General features: G+C 46.6%; 1 protein-coding gene and 1 long non-coding RNA gene across 4 annotated transcripts in view; one reads left to right on the top strand and one right to left on the bottom strand.

The window, feature by feature from the left end:
• Window positions 1-19106, bottom strand: part of AFAP1L2 (actin filament associated protein 1 like 2) — a 91276-nt gene that overhangs the window by 8895 nt on the left and 63275 nt on the right. For all 3 annotated transcript variants that reach the window (XM_081192885.1, XM_081192884.1, XM_081192886.1), the window contains 6 exons: window positions 10406-10611; window positions 8251-8430; window positions 6814-6903; window positions 5319-5403; window positions 4661-4765; window positions 278-489 (listed from right to left, as the gene is read on the bottom strand). In XM_081192885.1, coding sequence (XP_081049011.1) covers window positions 278-489; window positions 4661-4765; window positions 5319-5403; window positions 6814-6903; window positions 8251-8430; window positions 10406-10611 — 878 coding nt within the window. The remainder of the gene's footprint in view (window positions 1-277; window positions 490-4660; window positions 4766-5318; window positions 5404-6813; window positions 6904-8250; window positions 8431-10405; window positions 10612-19106) is intronic.
• On the top strand, window positions 5389-5838 carry LOC308586470. Its single transcript, XR_014007902.1, has 2 exons — window positions 5389-5521; window positions 5577-5838. It is a non-coding gene; the product is annotated as an uncharacterized lncRNA (long non-coding RNA).

Genomic DNA, 19106 nt, shown 5'->3' on the forward strand with positions numbered 1-19106 from the left:
TTTTTTTAATAAAAGTGAAGAAAATCAATACATTTACTTATTGGGGGCAGGAAGGTCTCTCTCTTATATTTCCACACTCCTCAATGAAATCAGCTTCAGGAATGTGGCAGATTACCCCAAACAGGCTATGTACATAAGAGAAGATAAATCTATACCAATAGCTATGTTTCCTAGACTGAACCATTCAATTGTGTGCACTGTAATAAGTTGCAATGAGTAGCTGTGTTGCTCATAAACAAATGTCACTCCTACTTCTAGAGAAAGTGGCAACCCGTACCTCTAACATGGCCCGTTCCTCTCCATTATGCAGGATACGGAATGAGTAGAGATGATCAGGAGTTGGGTCTGGGATAATTTCACAGCCCGCCAGGTTGAGAGGCTGCTGAGCAGTTTTATTTCTGTTCTTGTCCTGGTAGAAATGGAGCTGCCCATCTTTCACATGGCACCACCGAGATCTCCACTGGCTGTTCACGAGGACATTCAGGTACGCTGCAAAGAAGGAGACTCTCCCTTAGTAATAATAATAATAATAATAATAATAATAATTTATTATTTATACCCCGCCCATCTGGCTGGGCCTCCCCAGCCACTCTGGGCGGCTTCCATAAAAACCAGAAATACAGTAAAATGTCACACGTTAAAAACTTCCCTGAACAGGGCTGCCTTAAGATGTCTCCTGAATGTCAGGTAGTTGTTTATCGCTTTGACATCTGCTGGAAGGGCGTTCCACAGGGCGGGCGCCACTACCGAGAAGGCCCTCTGCCTGGTTCCCTGTAGCTTTGCTTCTCGCAGTGAGGGAACCGCCAGAAGGCCCTCGGCGCTGGACCTCAGCGTCCGGGCAGACTGATGGGGGTGGAGACGCTCCTTCAGGTATACTGGACCGAGGCCGTTTAGGGCTTTAAAGGTCAGCACCAACACTTTGAATTGTGCTCGGAAACGTACTGGGAGCCAATGCAGGTCTTTCAAGACCGGTGTTATATGGTCTCGGCGGCCGCTCCCAGTCACCAGTCTAGCTGCCGCATTCTGGATTAGTTGTAGTTTCCGCGTCACCTTCAAAGGTAGCCCCACGTAGAGCGCATTGCAGTAGTCCAAGCGGGAGATAACCAGAGCATGCACCACTCTGGCGAGACAGTCCGCAGGCAGATAGGGTCTCAGCCTACGTACCAGATGGAGCTGGTAAACAGCTGCCCTGGACACAGATTTGACCTGTGCCTCCATGGACAGCTGTGAGTCCAAAATGACTCCCAGGCTGCGCACCTGGTCCTTCAGGGGCACAGTTACCCCATTCAGGACCAGGGAATCCTCCACACCTGCCCGCCTCCTGTCCCCCAAAAACAGTACTTCTGTCTTGTCAGGATTCAACCTCAATCTGTTAGCCGCCATCCATCCTCCAACCGCCTCCAGACACTCACACAGGACCTTCACCGCCTTCACTGGTTCTGATTTAAAAGAGAGGTAGAGCTGGGTGTCATCCGCATACTGATGAACACCCAGCCCAAACCTCCTGATGATCTCTCCCAGCGGCTTCATATAGATGTTAAAAAGCATGGGGGAGAGGACAGAACCCTGAGGCACCCCACAAGTGAGGGCCCAAGGGTCTGAACACTCATCCCCCACCACCACTTTCTGAACACGGCCCAGGAGGAAGGAGCGGAACCACTGTATAACAGTGCCCCCAGCTCCCAGCCCCTCAAGACGGTCCAGAAGGATGCTATGGTCGATGGTATCAAACGCCGCTGAGAGATCCAGCAGAACTAGGAAACAGCTCTCACCTTTGTCCCTAGCCCGCCGGAGATCATCAACCAGTGCGACCAAGGCAGTTTCAGTCCCATGATGAGGCCTGAATCCCGACTGGAAGGGATCCAAATGGTCCGCTTCTTCCAGGCGTGCCTGGAGTTGTTCAGCAACCACTCGCTCAATCACCTTGCCCAGGAATGGAAGATTTGAGACTGGGCGATAGTTGGCCATCGTGGCCGCATCTAAAGATGGTTTTTTAAGAAGCGGTTTAATAACCGCCTCTTTCAGCGGGTCTGGGAAGGCTCCCTCACGGAGGGAAGCATTCACCACCCCACGAAGCCCATCGCCCAGTCCTTCCCGGCTAGCTTTTATAAGCCAGGATGGGCAAGGATCCAGGAGACAGGTGGTTGGTTTCACTCGTCCAAGCAGCCTGTCCACATCCTCGGAGGTAACAGGTTGAAATTGATCCCACTCAACTTGACTAGACAGAACTCTAGCACTCTCCCGCCCCGGCCCTGCTCCCACGGTGGAGTCTACTTCTTCCCGAATCTGGGCGATTTTATCTGCAAAAAACTTTGCAAAATCATTGCAGGAGAACATGTGGCCCGTACTGGGCCCCGATGTTGCAGGTGGTTCCGCTAAATTGTGAACCACCTGAAAAAGTCTCCTGCTGCTGTTTTCTGCAGATGCAATAGAGGCGGTGAAGAAATTCTTCTTCGCCGTCGCTATCGCCACTTGGTAGGCTCGACGTTGAGCTCTAACCTGTGTCCGGTCAGATTCGGAATGAGTTATCCGCCACCGGCGCTCTAGCCGTCTCAACGATTGTTTCATTGCCCTCAGATCCGTGGAAAACCACGGGGCTGTCCGGGCTCCATGCAATCGGAGAGGGCGCTTCGGAGCCAAACAGTCAATAGCCCTGGTTAACTCCACATTCCAGCGGGCCACCAGGGAATCGGCTGAAAGGCCATCAACATGGGATAAAGCATCCCCTACCACTCTCTGGAAACCATTTGGATCCATTAAGTGGCGGGGGCGGACCATCCGAATTGGTCCCACCTCCCTGCAGAGGGGATGGGTCGCAGAGAAGTCCAGTTGCACCAGGAAGTGATCTGACCATGGCACTTCTTTTATTTCGCTTTTACTTAGTGTCAGATCACCAACATCCATAGAGGTAAACACCAGGTCCAAGGCATGTCCACGGCTATGGGTTGGGCCAGACTTATTCAGGGACAGCCCCATGGAGGCCATGCTTTCCACGAAGTCCCGAGCGGCCCCTTGTAAGGTCGTGTCGGCATGGATGTTAAAATCCCCTAGGACAACCAAACTAGGTGTCTCCAGGAGAACATCCGCCACGACCTGAAGCAGCTCGGGCAGGGAATCCTTGGTGCAGCGGGGAGGTCGGTACACCAAAAGGAATCCTGTACTGCCCCTATTGCCCAACTTCCAGAACATGCACTCAGAAAACTGGGTCTTCCCAATAGGACGCCTGGTGCAAACTAATGACTTCCTAAAAATCACTGCAACCCCCCCTCCCCGCCCACGTGACCTGGGTTGCTGTGCGTAAGAGAAACCTGGTGGACAAGCAGCGGCAAGGACAGGCCCATCTGCTTCATCCAACCAAGCCTCTGTTACACATGCCAGGTCAAATCCTCCATCCATGATCAAGTCATGGATGGCAGTGGTCTTACGAATCATTGACCTGGCATTGCACAGCAGCACCTTCAGGTCACGTGGGTATCCCTTGCTGATTCTAGTATCCATCCGGACAGGACCAGACCCGGAGGCAGGGATAGTCCTCAGACAACGACTAAACCTGCCTCCTCTGTAATGACATGGTCTGGTCTTAGCGTAACTCCTCCTCCTACCCGTGATCACTGAGATCGGTTGTCCCAGTGCATCCCCCCCTGTGGAACATGCCCCAGCCATTTTGTGGGCTGGGGCCCACTCCCCGGCAGCCCTGAACCCTCCCCCTAAAAACAAAATAACACCTTAAACAAACAAACAAAACCAATAAAACAATACAAACAAAAAAAGTGTAAAAATTACAAAAACATCAAAATAAAAAAAATAATTCCCCAAGCCCAACCAAACATCCATCCCACCCCCACCCCCCACATACAAAAAATCCAAAGAAAATTTTTAAAAACATTTTAAAAACACTCTGTGCCTCTCCGGCAGTAACAACTGTCCTAGTGAGGCCTGTCAGGCCCCGCCCCGGGCCAGGTGGTAAGTGGCAGGGAGGAGCAGGGTCCTCAGGCACTCACTCAGGGGACTCCTCCTGGGCAGCAGGCAGCAAGCAGCACGCAGTCCTTATGAGGCCCCAGGCCCCGCCCCAGGCCAGGTGGTAAGTGGCAAGAGCAGGGCCCTCAAGTACTCACTCAGGGAGTCTTCCTGGGCAGCAGGCCGCAAGCAGCACGCAGTCCTTATGAGGCCCCAGGCCCCGCCCCAAGCCAGATGGTAAGTGGCAAAAGCAGGGCCCACAAGCACTCACTCAGGGAGTCTTCCTGGGCAGCAGGCAGCAAGCAGCACGCAGTCCTTATGAGGCCCCAGGCCCCGCCCCAAGCCAGATGGTAAGTGGCAAAGGCAGGGCCCACAAGCACTCACTCAGGGAGTCTTCCTGGGCAGCAGGCCGCAAGCAGCACGCAGTCCTTATGAGGCCCCAGGCCCCGCCCCAAGCCAGATGGTAAGTGGCAAAAGCAGGGCCCACAAGCACTCACTCAGGGAGTCTTCCTGGGCAGCAGGCCGCAAGCAGCACGCAGTCCTTATGAGGCTTCAGGCCCCGCCCCAAGCCAGATGGTAAGTGGCAAAAGCAGGGCCCACAAGCACTCACTCTAGGTCACTCTCTACGCTGGTCTTTCCTGCCAGTCACAGAGACCCAAATGAAATGTAAATGTTTCACAAGGCTTTGTTTTGGGTTGCTTACTACATGTGTCCAAAGACCTTTCCGGACTGTCCAGCGTGGCAGATTTCTTCCTCCCAAGGTTCATCAGGTTGCTCAGTTTTAAACCAGACGTGCCCTTCTTCTTAACTAAAGATAAATAAATAAGAAGGAATAAACAAGCCATATACAAAGCTGTACTTCTGAATATCTAATGCAATGGCCAGGAGACACATTACACACAATTTGCATCTGATGTTTGTGTGCGGAATCTCGCTTGGTGCAATTTAAGAAGAGACTCATATAAGCGGCAGCATTAATAATGTACACTTACATGACCCACATCAGTTATGAATAAATGTGTTACTTTAATGAGCCAGGCATTAACTCCCTTCTACAACTACTGGTGGAAACAAAAAAGGGGCAGAGTACCACAATGCTGTTCTCATCTCAGTCCCTGGAGATTCCTGGCTCTCCATGAATAGAGGTACGAACGCAGCAGGCTATTAAGCTACAACCATATAGTATGTCGTTTATGGATGGGACAAGTGGGGGCCATTCATATGTCATGTGTAGGAAGGCTCAAGTCAATTCAATAACAACCAGGCAACCGGCAAGCTCAGTTTGACTTATCAGAGGCAAGTGCACTATTCCATCTTCTTTTCACTCGACAACCACATTATCTTTTTTGAACGGCTATTACCGTCTTTGGTTTCTGTCAGTTCTGTGTGACCATCAGTGCTGCTTCCACTTTCTGATGCCACTGAGTACCTCTCAGACGTCTCCACCTGCAGACAAGAAGCAGGGATGAGGTCCACAGCACCAGTGATAGAGCAGCAGCATAGTAATGGCTGAAATGCTGCTCTCTCCGATGAGAAAACCCCTTTGCATTTGTGAAAATTAGGGGTTGCCTAAATAATATCAGAAACTAGGGATGCTACAAAAGAAAACATGAATGTAGGCACATATCCATAGCTGAGGAAACGAAGACTCATTTACAAACAAGATTATTCCACAGGGGACAACATTTGGCCCATAAAGAAGGATGCTACAAAGGCTACTCTAGCTCTAGGGAGAACCCCTTTGTTTTGCTGTGTGTAGTTGCTCTGGTTGGACACAGTCTTCCTTATTCATAATGGCTCCTGGTGTTTTCTTTAAAGCTTTTTGAAGTAAATTCAGGCAACCATATTTGTGCCAACTCAAAAAATAAAATTATACACGAGGGTTTTATTTTCCGTCCTCATTGCCATATGCTGTGAAGCTTTCTAGCTGTGAATGTTTCTTTGTGGTTTACGTTCGCATATATAGCTCCTGCCTCAGTTGTACATCATCAGCACATGTTCATTTACATTGTGGCAAGCTGTGAGAAACAGAAGGCTGGACTAGGTGAGCCATTGGCCTGTTCAGCAGGCTCTTCTTAAGTCACAATTTCCCCACCCCTAATTTATCTGGATCAGGCCCAGTGCTTGATGACTTTAATTTTGCGCTCAGTAAAGCATTAGAGCTTGAAACTCTGGAACAGTCAGTATACAACGAAATTCTCGTTTCACCTGATGCTTTGGGGATATCTAAAATTCTAGCCTTATTTAAATAATACTTTCATTTGGATTTGGCCAGGATTAAATCTATAAGCTTCCTAGAATTAGATTTATGCTTGAAACAAACTTGGGGGGGGGGAGAGTAGCTATTAAAAGAATTGCTGATGTTAAAAGAATGCAAAAATGGCTTGACACTGAGCCAGTTATGCTTTAATCAGAAAACAAGTGGTTTGTTGGGTTTTCTTCAAGTGTAAGTTTCAACCACATTCCTGTTTTGATGGTGGGAGTAACTTCCTGTATATTAATCAGAAGTATTTTTTTTAAACTTAAAACAATTTGATGCAACAGGAAAAAAATTAAGCTGCTCTTTGAACGTCATTTTTGTTAAGAGATAAAACATACCTGAGGCTCCAATATTTTTGGCCACCTCATGAGAAGAGAAGACTCCCTGGAAAAGACCCTGATGTTGGGAAAGATGGAGGGCACAAGGAGAAGGGAATGACAGAGGACGAGATGGTTGGACAGTGTTCTCGAAGCTACCAGCATGAGTTTGACCAAACTGTGGGAGGCAGTGGAAGACAAGAGTGCCTGGCGTGCTCTGGTCCATGGGGTCACGAAGAGTCGGACACGATTAAACGACTAAACAACAACAAAACATACCTTGGGATAGCTAAGTCTCTGGGAGTCTGGGACATACTGGTTGCCTTCCCCTTGCCCATCTGGATAGAGACCGCTTGTCTCCTGGATCACCTATGGTGGGAGAGAGAGAAGCTGTGAGCAAGGCCTCATCCTGTGGCCATTTATATCTTTCCGTTCTCCAGTATACATTCTGCATTTAACTGACACTCAGCTAAGTTCATAGAAAGTCTCTCTCGTTAACATGCAGAGAAGCAGAGGTCCCTCTGGTTGAGGTAGGAGCCTCAAATGACCATATAAACCAGGGATGGAGAACCTCTGGCCCCTCACAGGGTGTTGGTTTCCCTGCTCCCATCTGGCCCAGCCAACACGGCCAATGGTCAGGGATGATGGAAGCTGCAGTCCAGCAACATCTGCTGACGCACAGGTTCCCCATCCCTGGTATAAAGAAGGCACAAAAGTAAATGACATGCATGCCCAGATCAAACACTATCCCTAGCAAATTCAGGCTGAATTCTGAAGCAGCAGTGCAGAAAGGCCACATGTGCCATGTAGAGTTGGCAACTTTTTAAAACAATTTCCCCTCCACGTTCCTTTAATATCAACTTTATCTGCAAAATACTAGCAGATGATAATGCTTGAAACCTCAATGCTAGAAAATTCTGCACTGACCCTAGCTGATTTCTGCGGATCAAAGAGCTGTTAGAGTATCAGGCCAGTATTCCACCTGAGTGTAATTCAGGTGTAGTAGAAGAAGAACAAAGGGGAGTGCATCTCAGGGACTTTTTCAATGAAGTAAAGGTTATATTATCTAGAAATAATGACAGACCCGTCTTGTAAGTGAAGGAGCTGGCAAGTGAGTGAGTTGACAAGGAAGCTTTCACATTTTACTATTGTAAAATTTGGTAAGCATAGAGGAAGTCCAAGAAAATAATCCAAAGGAGGTTGGGCACCACTTCTCTTTTCTACAATGGAGTTCCAACTGAGGAAGGAGCTGAGCTCTTACTGAAGAAAGACTCCCTTCATTACTGCTGGAAAGGGTTGGATTAGAAAGTTCCCCTTCCCCCTCCTACATGCAAAGGGGGAAAGGGATTTTCTCAGTTGTGCTCAAACGGAAAGGATCCTTCTCAGAATAAAGGCCACCTTGCACTTGTAGAACAGCTGCATTTGGATGTAACTTAAGAGATGGGAGCAACACCATGACATCCTGAGAAATATCCTTTAGCATAATCCTGTGTAGACAGGAATCTAGGAAGATGCCTTGTACCAGGTTCTTTGTCCATTGAGTTCAATACTCTCTGCTCTGAACAGCAGCAGTTCTGCAGGGTCTCGAAATCTCAAGTAGTTAAATTCTGGGCCAGATCTTGAATTCTGTGCTAGCATGGTATGACAGTGGGCACATTAAATCCACACAGCCTGGGGACAACGGCAGAAGTTGTCAGGAGAGATTGGTCCACTCACCCTGAGCCACTGCTCTGCCTGGTCTTTACTCTGCAAGCCCAGCACAATGACATCTGAGTTCATGGGGATGATCTTCAGCTTATGTTCCTGCTTCCTCACGTTCTTTTCCTTGTGGATGACGCTGCACCCCAACAAATTAACATCCAGCTGGGGATTTTGGTCCTTGGAAGACTTGTAGCACTGGAAATAGGAGGAGTCAGGTGGTTTAATGGAGAGTAAACAGGAGACGTTGCCTACTGGTAAAATATCTAAGAAAGGATAGAAACTTGGCATTGAAATAATAGATTGGAATAGTTCATAGTAGTAAATAATTGTGAGCCCCAAATCCTAAGGTTTCTGAACAGATACATAATTATATATGTTTCAGCCCTTATATGTGGGGCTGCCCTTGAGACTGACTCAGAAACACCAGCGGGTGCAGAATACCACGGCGAGACTCCTTACGAGATCCTCGCTGTGGGATCACATTCACCCAGTACTATACCAGCTGCACTGGCTCCCAGTGGAGTACAGGATCAGGTTTAAGGTGCTGGTTTTAACTTTAAAGCCCTATACAGCCTAGGACCCTCATACCTGCGGGACCGCCTCTCCTGGTATGGCCCATGGAGGACCTTACAGTCTTCAAACAAAAACATCTTGGAGGTCCCAGGCCACAGGGAGGTTAGGCTGGCCACAACCAGAGCCAGGGCTTTTTCAGCTGTGGCTCCGATCTGGTGGAATGCTCTGTTAAAAGAGACTAGAGCCCTGCAGGACTTGACATCTCTCCACAGGGCCTGCAAGACAGAGCTGTTCCACTAGGCCTTTGGCCAAGGCACAGCCTGACCCCCTCCTTTGGTAATCCTCACAGAACTCTAGCGCAATGGTTGCCATTAATTTGATTTGAACTGATTTTATAATGAATTGATTTTAGAATGCTGTATTATTTTACTGTTGTTAGCCGCTCTGAACCCAGCTTCGGCTGGGGAGGGCGGGATATAAATAAATTATTATTATTATTATTATTATTATTATTATTATTATTATTCACCAACCAGACAACCTCCAGATATTGCTGGACTCCAGCATGATCAGCAGTGCTGTGTTAGCTGGAGCCTGGCAAAATCTAGAGGGTGTCAGGCTGGTGAAGGCTAAGAATATATATGGAAGAATTTAGAATGGATGGGGACTACTGAGAAGAAATCCAAGCCATCAATCCGGCACAGAGAGGAAGACTTCTACCCATTTTCATAGTTAATGCCCAGATGTTTCCTGTGGGTGAACAACAGCAGTCAGTAGCAGTGGTACAGAGAAGATTAAAAAAATTGGCGAAGGAATTACTAAGTAAAATTTCCTGAATCCCACAAAACGGGAATAGTGGGGACATTCCCAAACTTTAAGTCCTGTTATACAGCCATAATACTAACAGCAGAAAGGGAACAACATTGGGTTTTCCCTTGCTTGCACTCTGAAACATTCATACAGTAGGTGCTTTCTGCAGTGCAGATGTTAATAGCAGGCATTGGAGGTGGACAGCTGAGCTCCTGGAAGTGGCAAACCTATAGTCCCAGCAGATCTTCATACCAGTCATACACCTCTCCCATCCAGACACACCTTCACCCACCCATATCCTAAGGGAATAGTCTAAGGCTGCATCTACTCTGCCCCCTGTGGCAGCTTCCTATTACTCGTTATGAACCTCTCCAACTGGCAGAGCTCCAGGATGCTCCCTCCTGTGCCGTTCCCCTTTTCCAAATGCCTGCTCTGCAAGAACCACCAGTCACAGAATCCCTCCCACACTGCTGCCAATAATAGCAACTTGATCACATTAACACTTATCAGCAGCAGCAATGGTGAATATTGATCCTAAGTCTTTGATGTTAGTCCTTTGGGAGGACGGGAGCAATGCAAATGTAACAAACTAAGCAACTAACACCATGCATGTAAGACAAGTCTTAATTCATCAACTGAAAGTAAATAGGGGAGCAGACAGTATAACCCAGAGTCATGTCCTGCTTGTGGGCTTCCCATAGGGATCTGGGATTTTGAACAAGATAGACCTTTGGTCTTACCCAGCAGGGTTCTTCTTGGGCTTTGAGGAACATCTAGATGGAGCTCTTAGGAATTGCTCTGGCTTTGAGAAAAGATGTATTAGACACCCCGTTTCCTGCTTGCTTACCAACAATCTGTTGTCCTTAATGACGCAGAGCTGCTTGGCCCACTGGCCCAGCCATTTTTTTCTCCAAAGGAAAGCACAGATCCGGGCATCTTTCATGAGTTCAATGGAAGCTTCAGGGGAAGGCCACTGGTGAGGGGCTGACTTGCCTTTGCTGCTCTCTTCTTCATCATAGGATTCATAGGAGCTGCTAACTGCTTCCCCATCATCTGCATCCATGGGGGCAAAAAAAAAAATCATTATAAGCACTTCCGGGTGACAAAGCCATGTGTTTCTTCCATGTTCCATTAGGCAAGCTGGAGAACAATTACAGCATGCATGAAAGAGACACAAAAGTAAAAGGCAAGGAGGTCTAAAGGCCTGCAAAGTTTAAACAATCAGACCTGCTCCATTGAAAAGGCCATTTTCCTTCATCTTCTGTCTGTCTCCCACACACTAAGATCATCATATGCAAGCCAGAATCAGATCTCAAAAAAGCCATCCAGAGCCAGCTCCAAACATTTTGCTGTCTGAGGTGAAGGACAAGATAGTGCCTTCCTGCCATTGCATGAACAGGAGCCAACTTGACAGACAGTTGAACTTTTCTTCACTATGGCGGATTGGATAGCATCCTCTCTGCCCTGGAGAACAGCAGGTTAGTCTGAGGGTGCAGGACAGGCCCTGTGGCACACACAGCTCTGTTCCAAAGATGGGAACAGCCAAGGGATGGCTCCCCAGCATCTGCCTACTGAGGCAGTTGTTTCACTTTGTCTAATGGGAGGGCTGGCCCTGCAGTGGTCACATCAAACGATGCAGGAATCATATAAATTTTTGTTTTGAATATGTGACGCTGCAATGATTGATGAAACCCTAACTTCTCCTGAAAGGTGAAATGCTTGAATGGTACTCCCAGAAAAAGGTTCAGTGCTCTGTTAATACATTTCAGTTCTGCTCAGCTTTCCAGATGCAGCAAATGCATTGGATGGAATGTATATTTACAAATGTAAATGTAAATATTTGTACATTCAGCACATTTTGCTGGGAATATTTTGCCTGGCTAATTAATAAAAGCCAAGCAGCAGTGCTACAAGGTAATCTCACAATCATACAAATTGTTTGAGGTTGCAAGGATGTGGCCACCAAAAACTTTCATTTTACAACTTTGGTACAGACACACCCAGCTCAGTCTCCTACTACAGACACATTCCTCAAGTGCTATCAAATGTTTTCTGTAGGTTTTATACACCCAGCTGAAAAAGCATAGGACTGTGGAGGGTGTGCAAGCTGTTATCTGCTAAATGTTAGTTGCTGCTCCCTGAATATCAGGCAGATAACAGCTTGTAGCAACATTCTGAAAAACAGGTCCAAAATACATACATATGCTACTGCAGTCAGCATATGGAGAATGACCAATGGGCAGAACCACAGGGAAAGAAACTTAATTTGAAATTTAATTTCAAACAACTGACAAATGGCAAAAATAAGTAAATATTTGTTTAGAACGGTGGAAACCATGATACAAAATAGACAGCAAATTAAAAATGATATAGAAGTTATAAAGCTGTAAATTATATAAAATTGAGTTCACGAATAGTTGAAACAGTTACAATGAGGCTACTCAGCAGAAGTAATATAAAGCTGTTTGCATAAGCTGCTTAAGGCATCTAAATCTAGCGCCCTCCCTCCAATCCAGCAAATTTAGAGGCAATAAGAATGTTTCACTACATTATAAAGGCATTCCAAAGCAATATAGGGGAAGTTAAATGAGATATAGGCTATTCCACAGTATTGAGATAACTTGATCACAGAATGGAAATAATTCATAATATAAAGGCACAGAGAACAGAGCAGTTTCTAAGATCACTGCAGATCATTGACAAATCCCAGACTTTTCTGCATCTCCCCAAAGCACCATGTCTTCAGCACTCAGGAGAAATGCTATTAGGAGAAGGGAAAGGAAACAATATTGCCCAAAAGATCAGATTAGAAAGCAGAGAGACTGAGTGAGAAACATCAAAAAGGTACCCCCAAATAGAAATGTATTAAAGTAGTAAGATATTCCATTCCCAATTAGGTAAAAAGTCTGTTGTTCCAGCACAGGCTTGAATGGGTCACAGAGGTAATTATCTAGATTTTTTTATCTTGTTTTTAATTGGATTATAGTGTAACCTGAATTTACTCATTCAGGTGATGCTATAAGAGAACTGGCAGCTGTGTTTAATCTCATTTGTATGGTAGGAAGAATGATCCATGTAATCAAGGATGCTTAGCCAGCATCTTTTGTGCTCTTCCAGACTCTGGCCTAGGCACAAGATAATCATAGCTTCCTGAAACCAAACTTCGGCTCATTCAATATGTGGATCTGCTCCTTTTGTACCAGAATCCGGAAAGAAATTCCAAAAAAGAACCTAATTAACACATTTCAATCCCCTTTTCTTTCTCTGCAATAAACTGTTACGTCACCCTCATAGTAAAACAGTGATCTCTCTCTCTCTCTGTCTGCCTACCTGTCTGTCTGTCTTTGTGTCTCTGTCTCTCTGTATTCAGCATTTAATTCGGATGGGCTCAGCCTATAGCGCCAGCACCATTCCACTCGCTTCATTTTGAGTCGCATTTGTTCTCTAAATTAATATCACTCATTTCATCCCTGGCTTCTGTGTTGCTTATTACCAAGCAAGAATATTCGTCTGCTTATGTCCTGCCCTGAAGCCCACTGAAGTTGAAGTGCATGGAAATGACAAAATCATTTTGGAATAAGACTTCTGCTTCCACAGGTAAGATTGGCTAGCAACATCTACAGTTCTGTAGCTGCCTACTAAGAGATCATTCCTGGCTAAGAGATCGCAAAAAAATAGACAGCAACTTTCCAATCCTTTATCACCCCTTGCCACACATATGCATTCAGGATGAGAATGTGATCATGCGGTGATCCTTTAACCATGTATCAATGGTGAAAGACAATCTTTGTTCATATGACAAGGAAGTCAATGCATGAGTGTTAAGTTTTGGAAACATGCCATACCCATAGTTATTGTGGCATATATTACTCCCTCAGTAACCTGCAACCCTGGTCTGGATCCAGTAGCTGCAAGCCTACCGTAAAGACCTGCACAAGCACACATGGAAAAGAAAGAGAGGGAGAGAGAGGAAGAAAGAAAAAGACCTGCAAATGAACCTCAATGATCATTAAATTCTTTTAGAAGGAGAAAGCATAATTTATATGATGAACTATGGAATAATTAGAAACAGTCTGCTTAGAACAGTCTCTTTTGCCAAAAACTATGGTGATAAGCACCATAAATAAAAACACTTGCAAATTCAGTTTGAATAATTACAATTCAGTGTTCAGCCTTTGTGGTACCACTCAGTTCCATTATATATATATATATATATATATATATATATATATATATATATATATATATATATATATATATATATATGTAGGTTTTGGTGTCTTCGGGTGTCTTCCCGTGTAAGAGTTGGGGTGTCTAGGCGACGTTTCGACGAGGTCTCACTCGTCATCTTCAGGCTGGTGCTTTCGGCTTCTTGTTACTAGAACAGAGCAGGATCTCAGTGTTTGAGTTCCTATAAATACTGTTGAGGGGGTGTGGTGTATAGCCTCCAACGTTCTGGGCAGAGAGGAAGTTCCTAGGTTAATGTGCCTTTTCTTCTTTTGTTCATTAATTACTTGAGGGATATCTTGAGTGATTACTTGAGTGATATTCTGAGTACCACTTAGGAGGGTCATTAGGTGTGGATTAGTTACTAAAGCTTTCGTGTCTTGACCTCTTGACCTTGTAAAGAGTTTTTCTGAGAAGATGGCTGTACTGCACTTAGTTGTGCTCTGGCTTGGCTTCGTGTATAGGGGCGAGCTGTGGTTTTGTGCCCTGTGCCAGCCAGATCTGTGTAGGGATTGCAGGGGGGTGCAGCATCCGGAGGTGTCACTATGGTTTGGCTACTGGGATGGTGTCTGTAATTTATCTGTGGAGAGGGTCTGGGTTTGGGTCTGGTGTGGTTGATTGGAGATGGCGTTCTGTGTGCCTCTGGTTCTGGTGTCGGTTTTTGTGGGGAGGGCTAATTTCCAGATGTCTGGCAGGCGGGACGTGTCGTCACGCTTGTTCATGTTGTGAGGGTGTTTCTCTATCTCGATGGCTTCCATGATTATTCTCTTGTGGTGATGTTCCATGTTAAAGAGCAATTTGGAATCTGCAAAATTAATTTCGTGTCCTGTTTCTTTCATGTGTTGGTAAAGAGAGGAAGTTTTTTCTTCTTTTTTGACGGCATTCTTGTGTTCTGCGATACGTGCATTTATTCGTCTGTTTGTTTGTCCAATGTACGTGGCTGGGCAGACTTTGCAGGGTATTTCATAGACCCCTTGGTTTTCTAACTGGATTTTATCTTTTGGGTTTCTGAGGATATTGGCTATTTTTTGGTTGGTGCAAAAGGCTGTTTTGATATTGTGTTTATGGAGGATTTTGCTAATTTTATCTGTAGTGCCCTTGATATAAGGAAGGAGGGCCATGCCATTGTTTTCTTCTGTGTCTTGGTTTTTGGGGGGTGTTTCTTTTTGGATTAGCTTCGTAACCCTGTTTTGCTGGTATCCGTTGGCGATTAACACATTTGAGAGATTCTGTAACTCAGTTGTCAAGTGGTCTTTGTCAGCCAGGCGTTTGGTTCTGGAGATGAGAGTCTTGGCTACGGAGTTTATTTGTGCAGGGTGGTGGTGTGATTGTGCATGTAAGTAGCGGTTGGTGTGTGTTTTTTTTCCGGTAGATAGTGTGTCCTAGGGAGCCATCAGGTTTTTTGTAGATTAGGACGTCAAGGAAGGGAAGTTGGTTGTTGGCTTCTATTTCCATAGTGAATTGTATTTTGGGGTGTAGGCTGTTGAGATGTGTGAGGAAGCTATCTAGTTTTTCCTTCCCGTGTGGCCAAATTACAAAGGTGTCGTCAACATATCTGAGCCAAAGTTTGGGTTTGTGTTCTGACTTGTCTAAAGCATTGGTTTCAAAGTGTTCCATGTACAGATTTGCGATGACCGGTGAGAGGGGTGATCCCATAGGTGCTCCTTCTATCTGTTTGTATCTTTGTCCATTGTGGATGAAGTACGTGTTGGTTAGGCAGTGGTTGGTCAGGTCCAGGATGTATTCGGGGGGATTGTATTTGTTTTGAATGGCTGTCAAGGCTTCATTAATGGGGACTTGTGTGAAGAGAGATACAACATCGAAGCTCACAAGTAGGTCATCGGGATGTAGGTTTTGCTTCTTTATTGTTTCTATGAACTGGAAGGAGTTTGTAACGTGTGAAGCGATAGATTCTGCATAGGGCTGAAGTTGCTTAGCGAGAAATTTAGCGAGATTTTGTAGAGGTGAGCCTATGGAGCTGACTATTGGTCTGAGTGGTGTTCCTTCTTTGTGTATCTTGGGGAGACCGTAGAGTTTGGGGCATCTGGATGATTTTTCTCTGGGGATGATTCTTAGCTGGATTTCTTCACTGATAGGAGAGGCTTTTATTTTGGATTTGGTGGTTTTTTCCAGATAGGTGGTGGGATCTGTTTTTATAGGTTGGTAGGTAGGGTCTTGGAGTAGATTTGATAGTTTTGCTTGGTAGTCCGATGTGTTCATCACAACAGTGGCATTACCTTTGTCTGCTGGGAGAATGATTATGTTGTTGTCTTTCCTCAGGTTGGTGAGTGCTTTCTGTTCTTCTTTGTGTAAATTGCTTCTGGGTGGTTTGCTGGAGCAGAGGATGTTGGTGACTTCAAGTCTGATTTTATTGGCTTCATCTGGGTTGATTTTGGTTAGGCTAGCTTCGACTCCGCATATGATGTTTTCTGTGGGGATGCGTCTCGGGGCGACTGCAAAGTTGAAACCTTTGGAGAGTACTTTGGTTTCAGTTGAGGTGAGGATCCTGTCTGATATGTTATGTACTGTTTGTTTCATGGGTTGTTGTGGAGGGTGGCTGGGCTTCTGGCGTTTCTCTAGTTTGTGGAGTTTGTTGGTGTGTATGTCTGTCTTATGTGAGGACTCTGTTTCAGCTCTCCAAACGGCTAGTTGTTTGCATTTGTCCCAGAGTGCAGGGTGGATTTTGTTACAGAGTTTGAGGTGAAGAGTGAGCAGATCTTTGTTGGTTTGGTTTAGTAGGTATCTTTTCTTATGTAGTTCGTTTCTGATTAGGGATAGTTCAGTTCGTTTCAGGATCCTTTCGGTAGCTGGGGTTTTAGAGTGGAATTTAAGTTGGAAGCATGTGGGAATTAAGTTGTTGTCTCGGCAGTTGCGTAGGAACAAGAGATCACATAAGATGGTGGCTCTTCGGATTTCTAGTTTCTCGTAGGTTCTTGTCAGCTGGAAGGTTTCCTCCCCGTAGAGGTGAGATATTTGCTTTCGTAGATTTTCACGGGTACAGGAATGTAGGTTTTGGTGTCTTCGGGTGTCTTCCCGTGTAAGAGTTGGGGTGTCTAGGCGACGTTTCGACGAGGTCTCACTCGTCATCTTCAGGCTGGTGCTTTCGGCTTCTTGTTACTAGAACAGAGCAGGATCTCAGTGTTTGAGTTCCTATAAATACTGTTGAGGGGGTGTGGTGTATAGCCTCCAACGTTCTGGGCAGAGAGGAAGTTCCTAGGTTAATGTGCCTTTTCTTCTTTTGTTCATTAATTACTTGAGGGATATCTTGAGTGATTACTTGAGTGATATTCTGAGTACCACTTAGGAGGGTCATTAGGTGTGGATTAGTTACTAAAGCTTTCGTGTCTTGACCTCTTGACCTTGTAAAGAGTTTTTCTGAGAAGATGGCTGTACTGCACTTAGTTGTGCTCTGGCTTGGCTTCGTGTATAGGGGCGAGCTGTGGTTTTGTGCCCTGTGCCAGCCAGATCTGTGTAGGGATTGCAGGGGGGTGCAGCATCCGGAGGTGTCACTATGGTTTGGCTACTGGATGGTGTCTGTAATTTATCTGTGGAGAGGGTCTGGGTTTGGGTCTGGTGTGGTTGATTGGAGATGGCGTTCTGTGTGCCTCTGGTTCTGGTGTCGGTTTTTGTGGGGAGGGCTAATTTCCAGATGTCTGGCAGGCGGGACGTGTCGTCACGCTTGTTCATGTTGTGAGGGTGTTTCTCTATCTCGATGGCTTCCATGATTATTCTCTTGTGGTGGTGTTCCATGTTAAAGAGCAATTTGGAATCTGCAAAATTAATTTCGTGTCCTGTTTCTTTCATGTGTTGGTAAAGAGAGGAAGTTTTTTCTTCTTTTTTGACGGCATTCTTGTGTTCTGCGATACGTGCATTTATTCGTCTGTTTGTTTGTCCAATGTACGTGGCTGGGCAGACTTTGCAGGGTATTTCATAGACCCCTTGGTTTTCTAACTGGATTTTATCTTTTGGGTTTCTGAGGATATTGGCTATTTTTTGGTTGGTGCAAAAGGCTGTTTTGATATTGTGTTTATGGAGGATTTTGCTAATTTTATCTGTAGTGCCCTTGATATAAGGAAGGAGGGCCATGCCATTGTTTTCTTCTGTGTCTTGGTTTTTGGGGGGTGTTTCTTTTTGGATTAGCTTCGTAACCCTGTTTTGCTGGTATCCGTTGGCGATTAACACATTTGAGAGATTCTGTAACTCAGTTGTCAAGTGGTCTTTGTCAGCCAGGCGTTTGGTTCTGGAGATGAGAGTCTTGGCTACGGAGTTTATTTGTGCAGGGTGGTGGTGTGATTGTGCATGTAAGTAGCGGTTGGTGTGTGTTTTTTTCCGGTAGATAGTGTGTCCTAGGGAGCCATCAGGTTTTTTGTAGATTAGGACGTCAAGGAAGGGAAGTTGGTTGTTGGCTTCTATTTCCATAGTGAATTGTATTTTGGGGTGTAGGCTGTTGAGATGTGTGAGGAAGCTATCTAGTTTTTCCTTCCCGTGTGGCCAAATTACCGTATTTTTCGCACTATAGGACGCACTTTTTCCCCTCCAAAAATGAAGGGGAAATGTGTGTGCGTCCTATGGTGCGAATGCAGGCTTTTGCTGAAGCCTGGAGAGCGAGAGGGGTCCGTGCGCACCGACCCCTCTCGCTCTCCAGGCTTCAGGAAGCTATCCCAAGTCTTGCAAGCCCGGCGGGATGTACCGCGGGCTCGCAAGGCTTGCGGGCAGCAGCCTGCACCCAAAAGCTGGGGACAGCGGGGAGGCGCAGAGCCGCCACCCCACTATTCCCCGACCTGATCTGGAGGCTGGCGGGGGGAGAAGCAAGCCTGCTTCTCCCCCCCCACATCCCCACAACCTCCAGATCAGGTCGTGGAAAAGCGGGATGGCGGCGCTCCGCTATCCCGCTTTTCCCCGACCTGATCGGGAGGCTGGCGGGGGGAGAAGCAAGCCTGCTTCTACCCCCCACATCCCCACAACCTCCAGATCAGGTCGGGGGAAAGCGGGATGGCGGCGCTCCGCTATCCCGCTTTTCCCCGACCTGATCGGGAGGCTGGGGGAGGGAGAAGCAAGCCTGCTTCTCCCCCCCCACCATCCCCACAACCTCCCGGCTTCAGGAGAGCCCCACCGCCAGCCCCACAAGCTCGGGGGACAGCGGGAGAGGCGCAGCGCGCCATCCCGCTGTCTCCCGACATGGTTTGGAGGCTGGCGGAAGGCTTCCTCCTCCCCCAGCCCCGCAAGTTCCCAGAGCGATGCCAAAGCATGGCTCTGGGTCCCGTTCTGGGGGTGGGGGAAGCTCGGGCTTCCCCGCCCCAGCCCCGCGCCTGGCGGGGGGG

The sequence above is a fragment of the Podarcis bocagei genome (genome assembly GCF_964188305.1).
Source record: "Podarcis bocagei genome assembly, chromosome: 4".
Taxonomy (NCBI): Eukaryota; Metazoa; Chordata; class Lepidosauria; order Squamata; family Lacertidae; genus Podarcis; species Podarcis bocagei.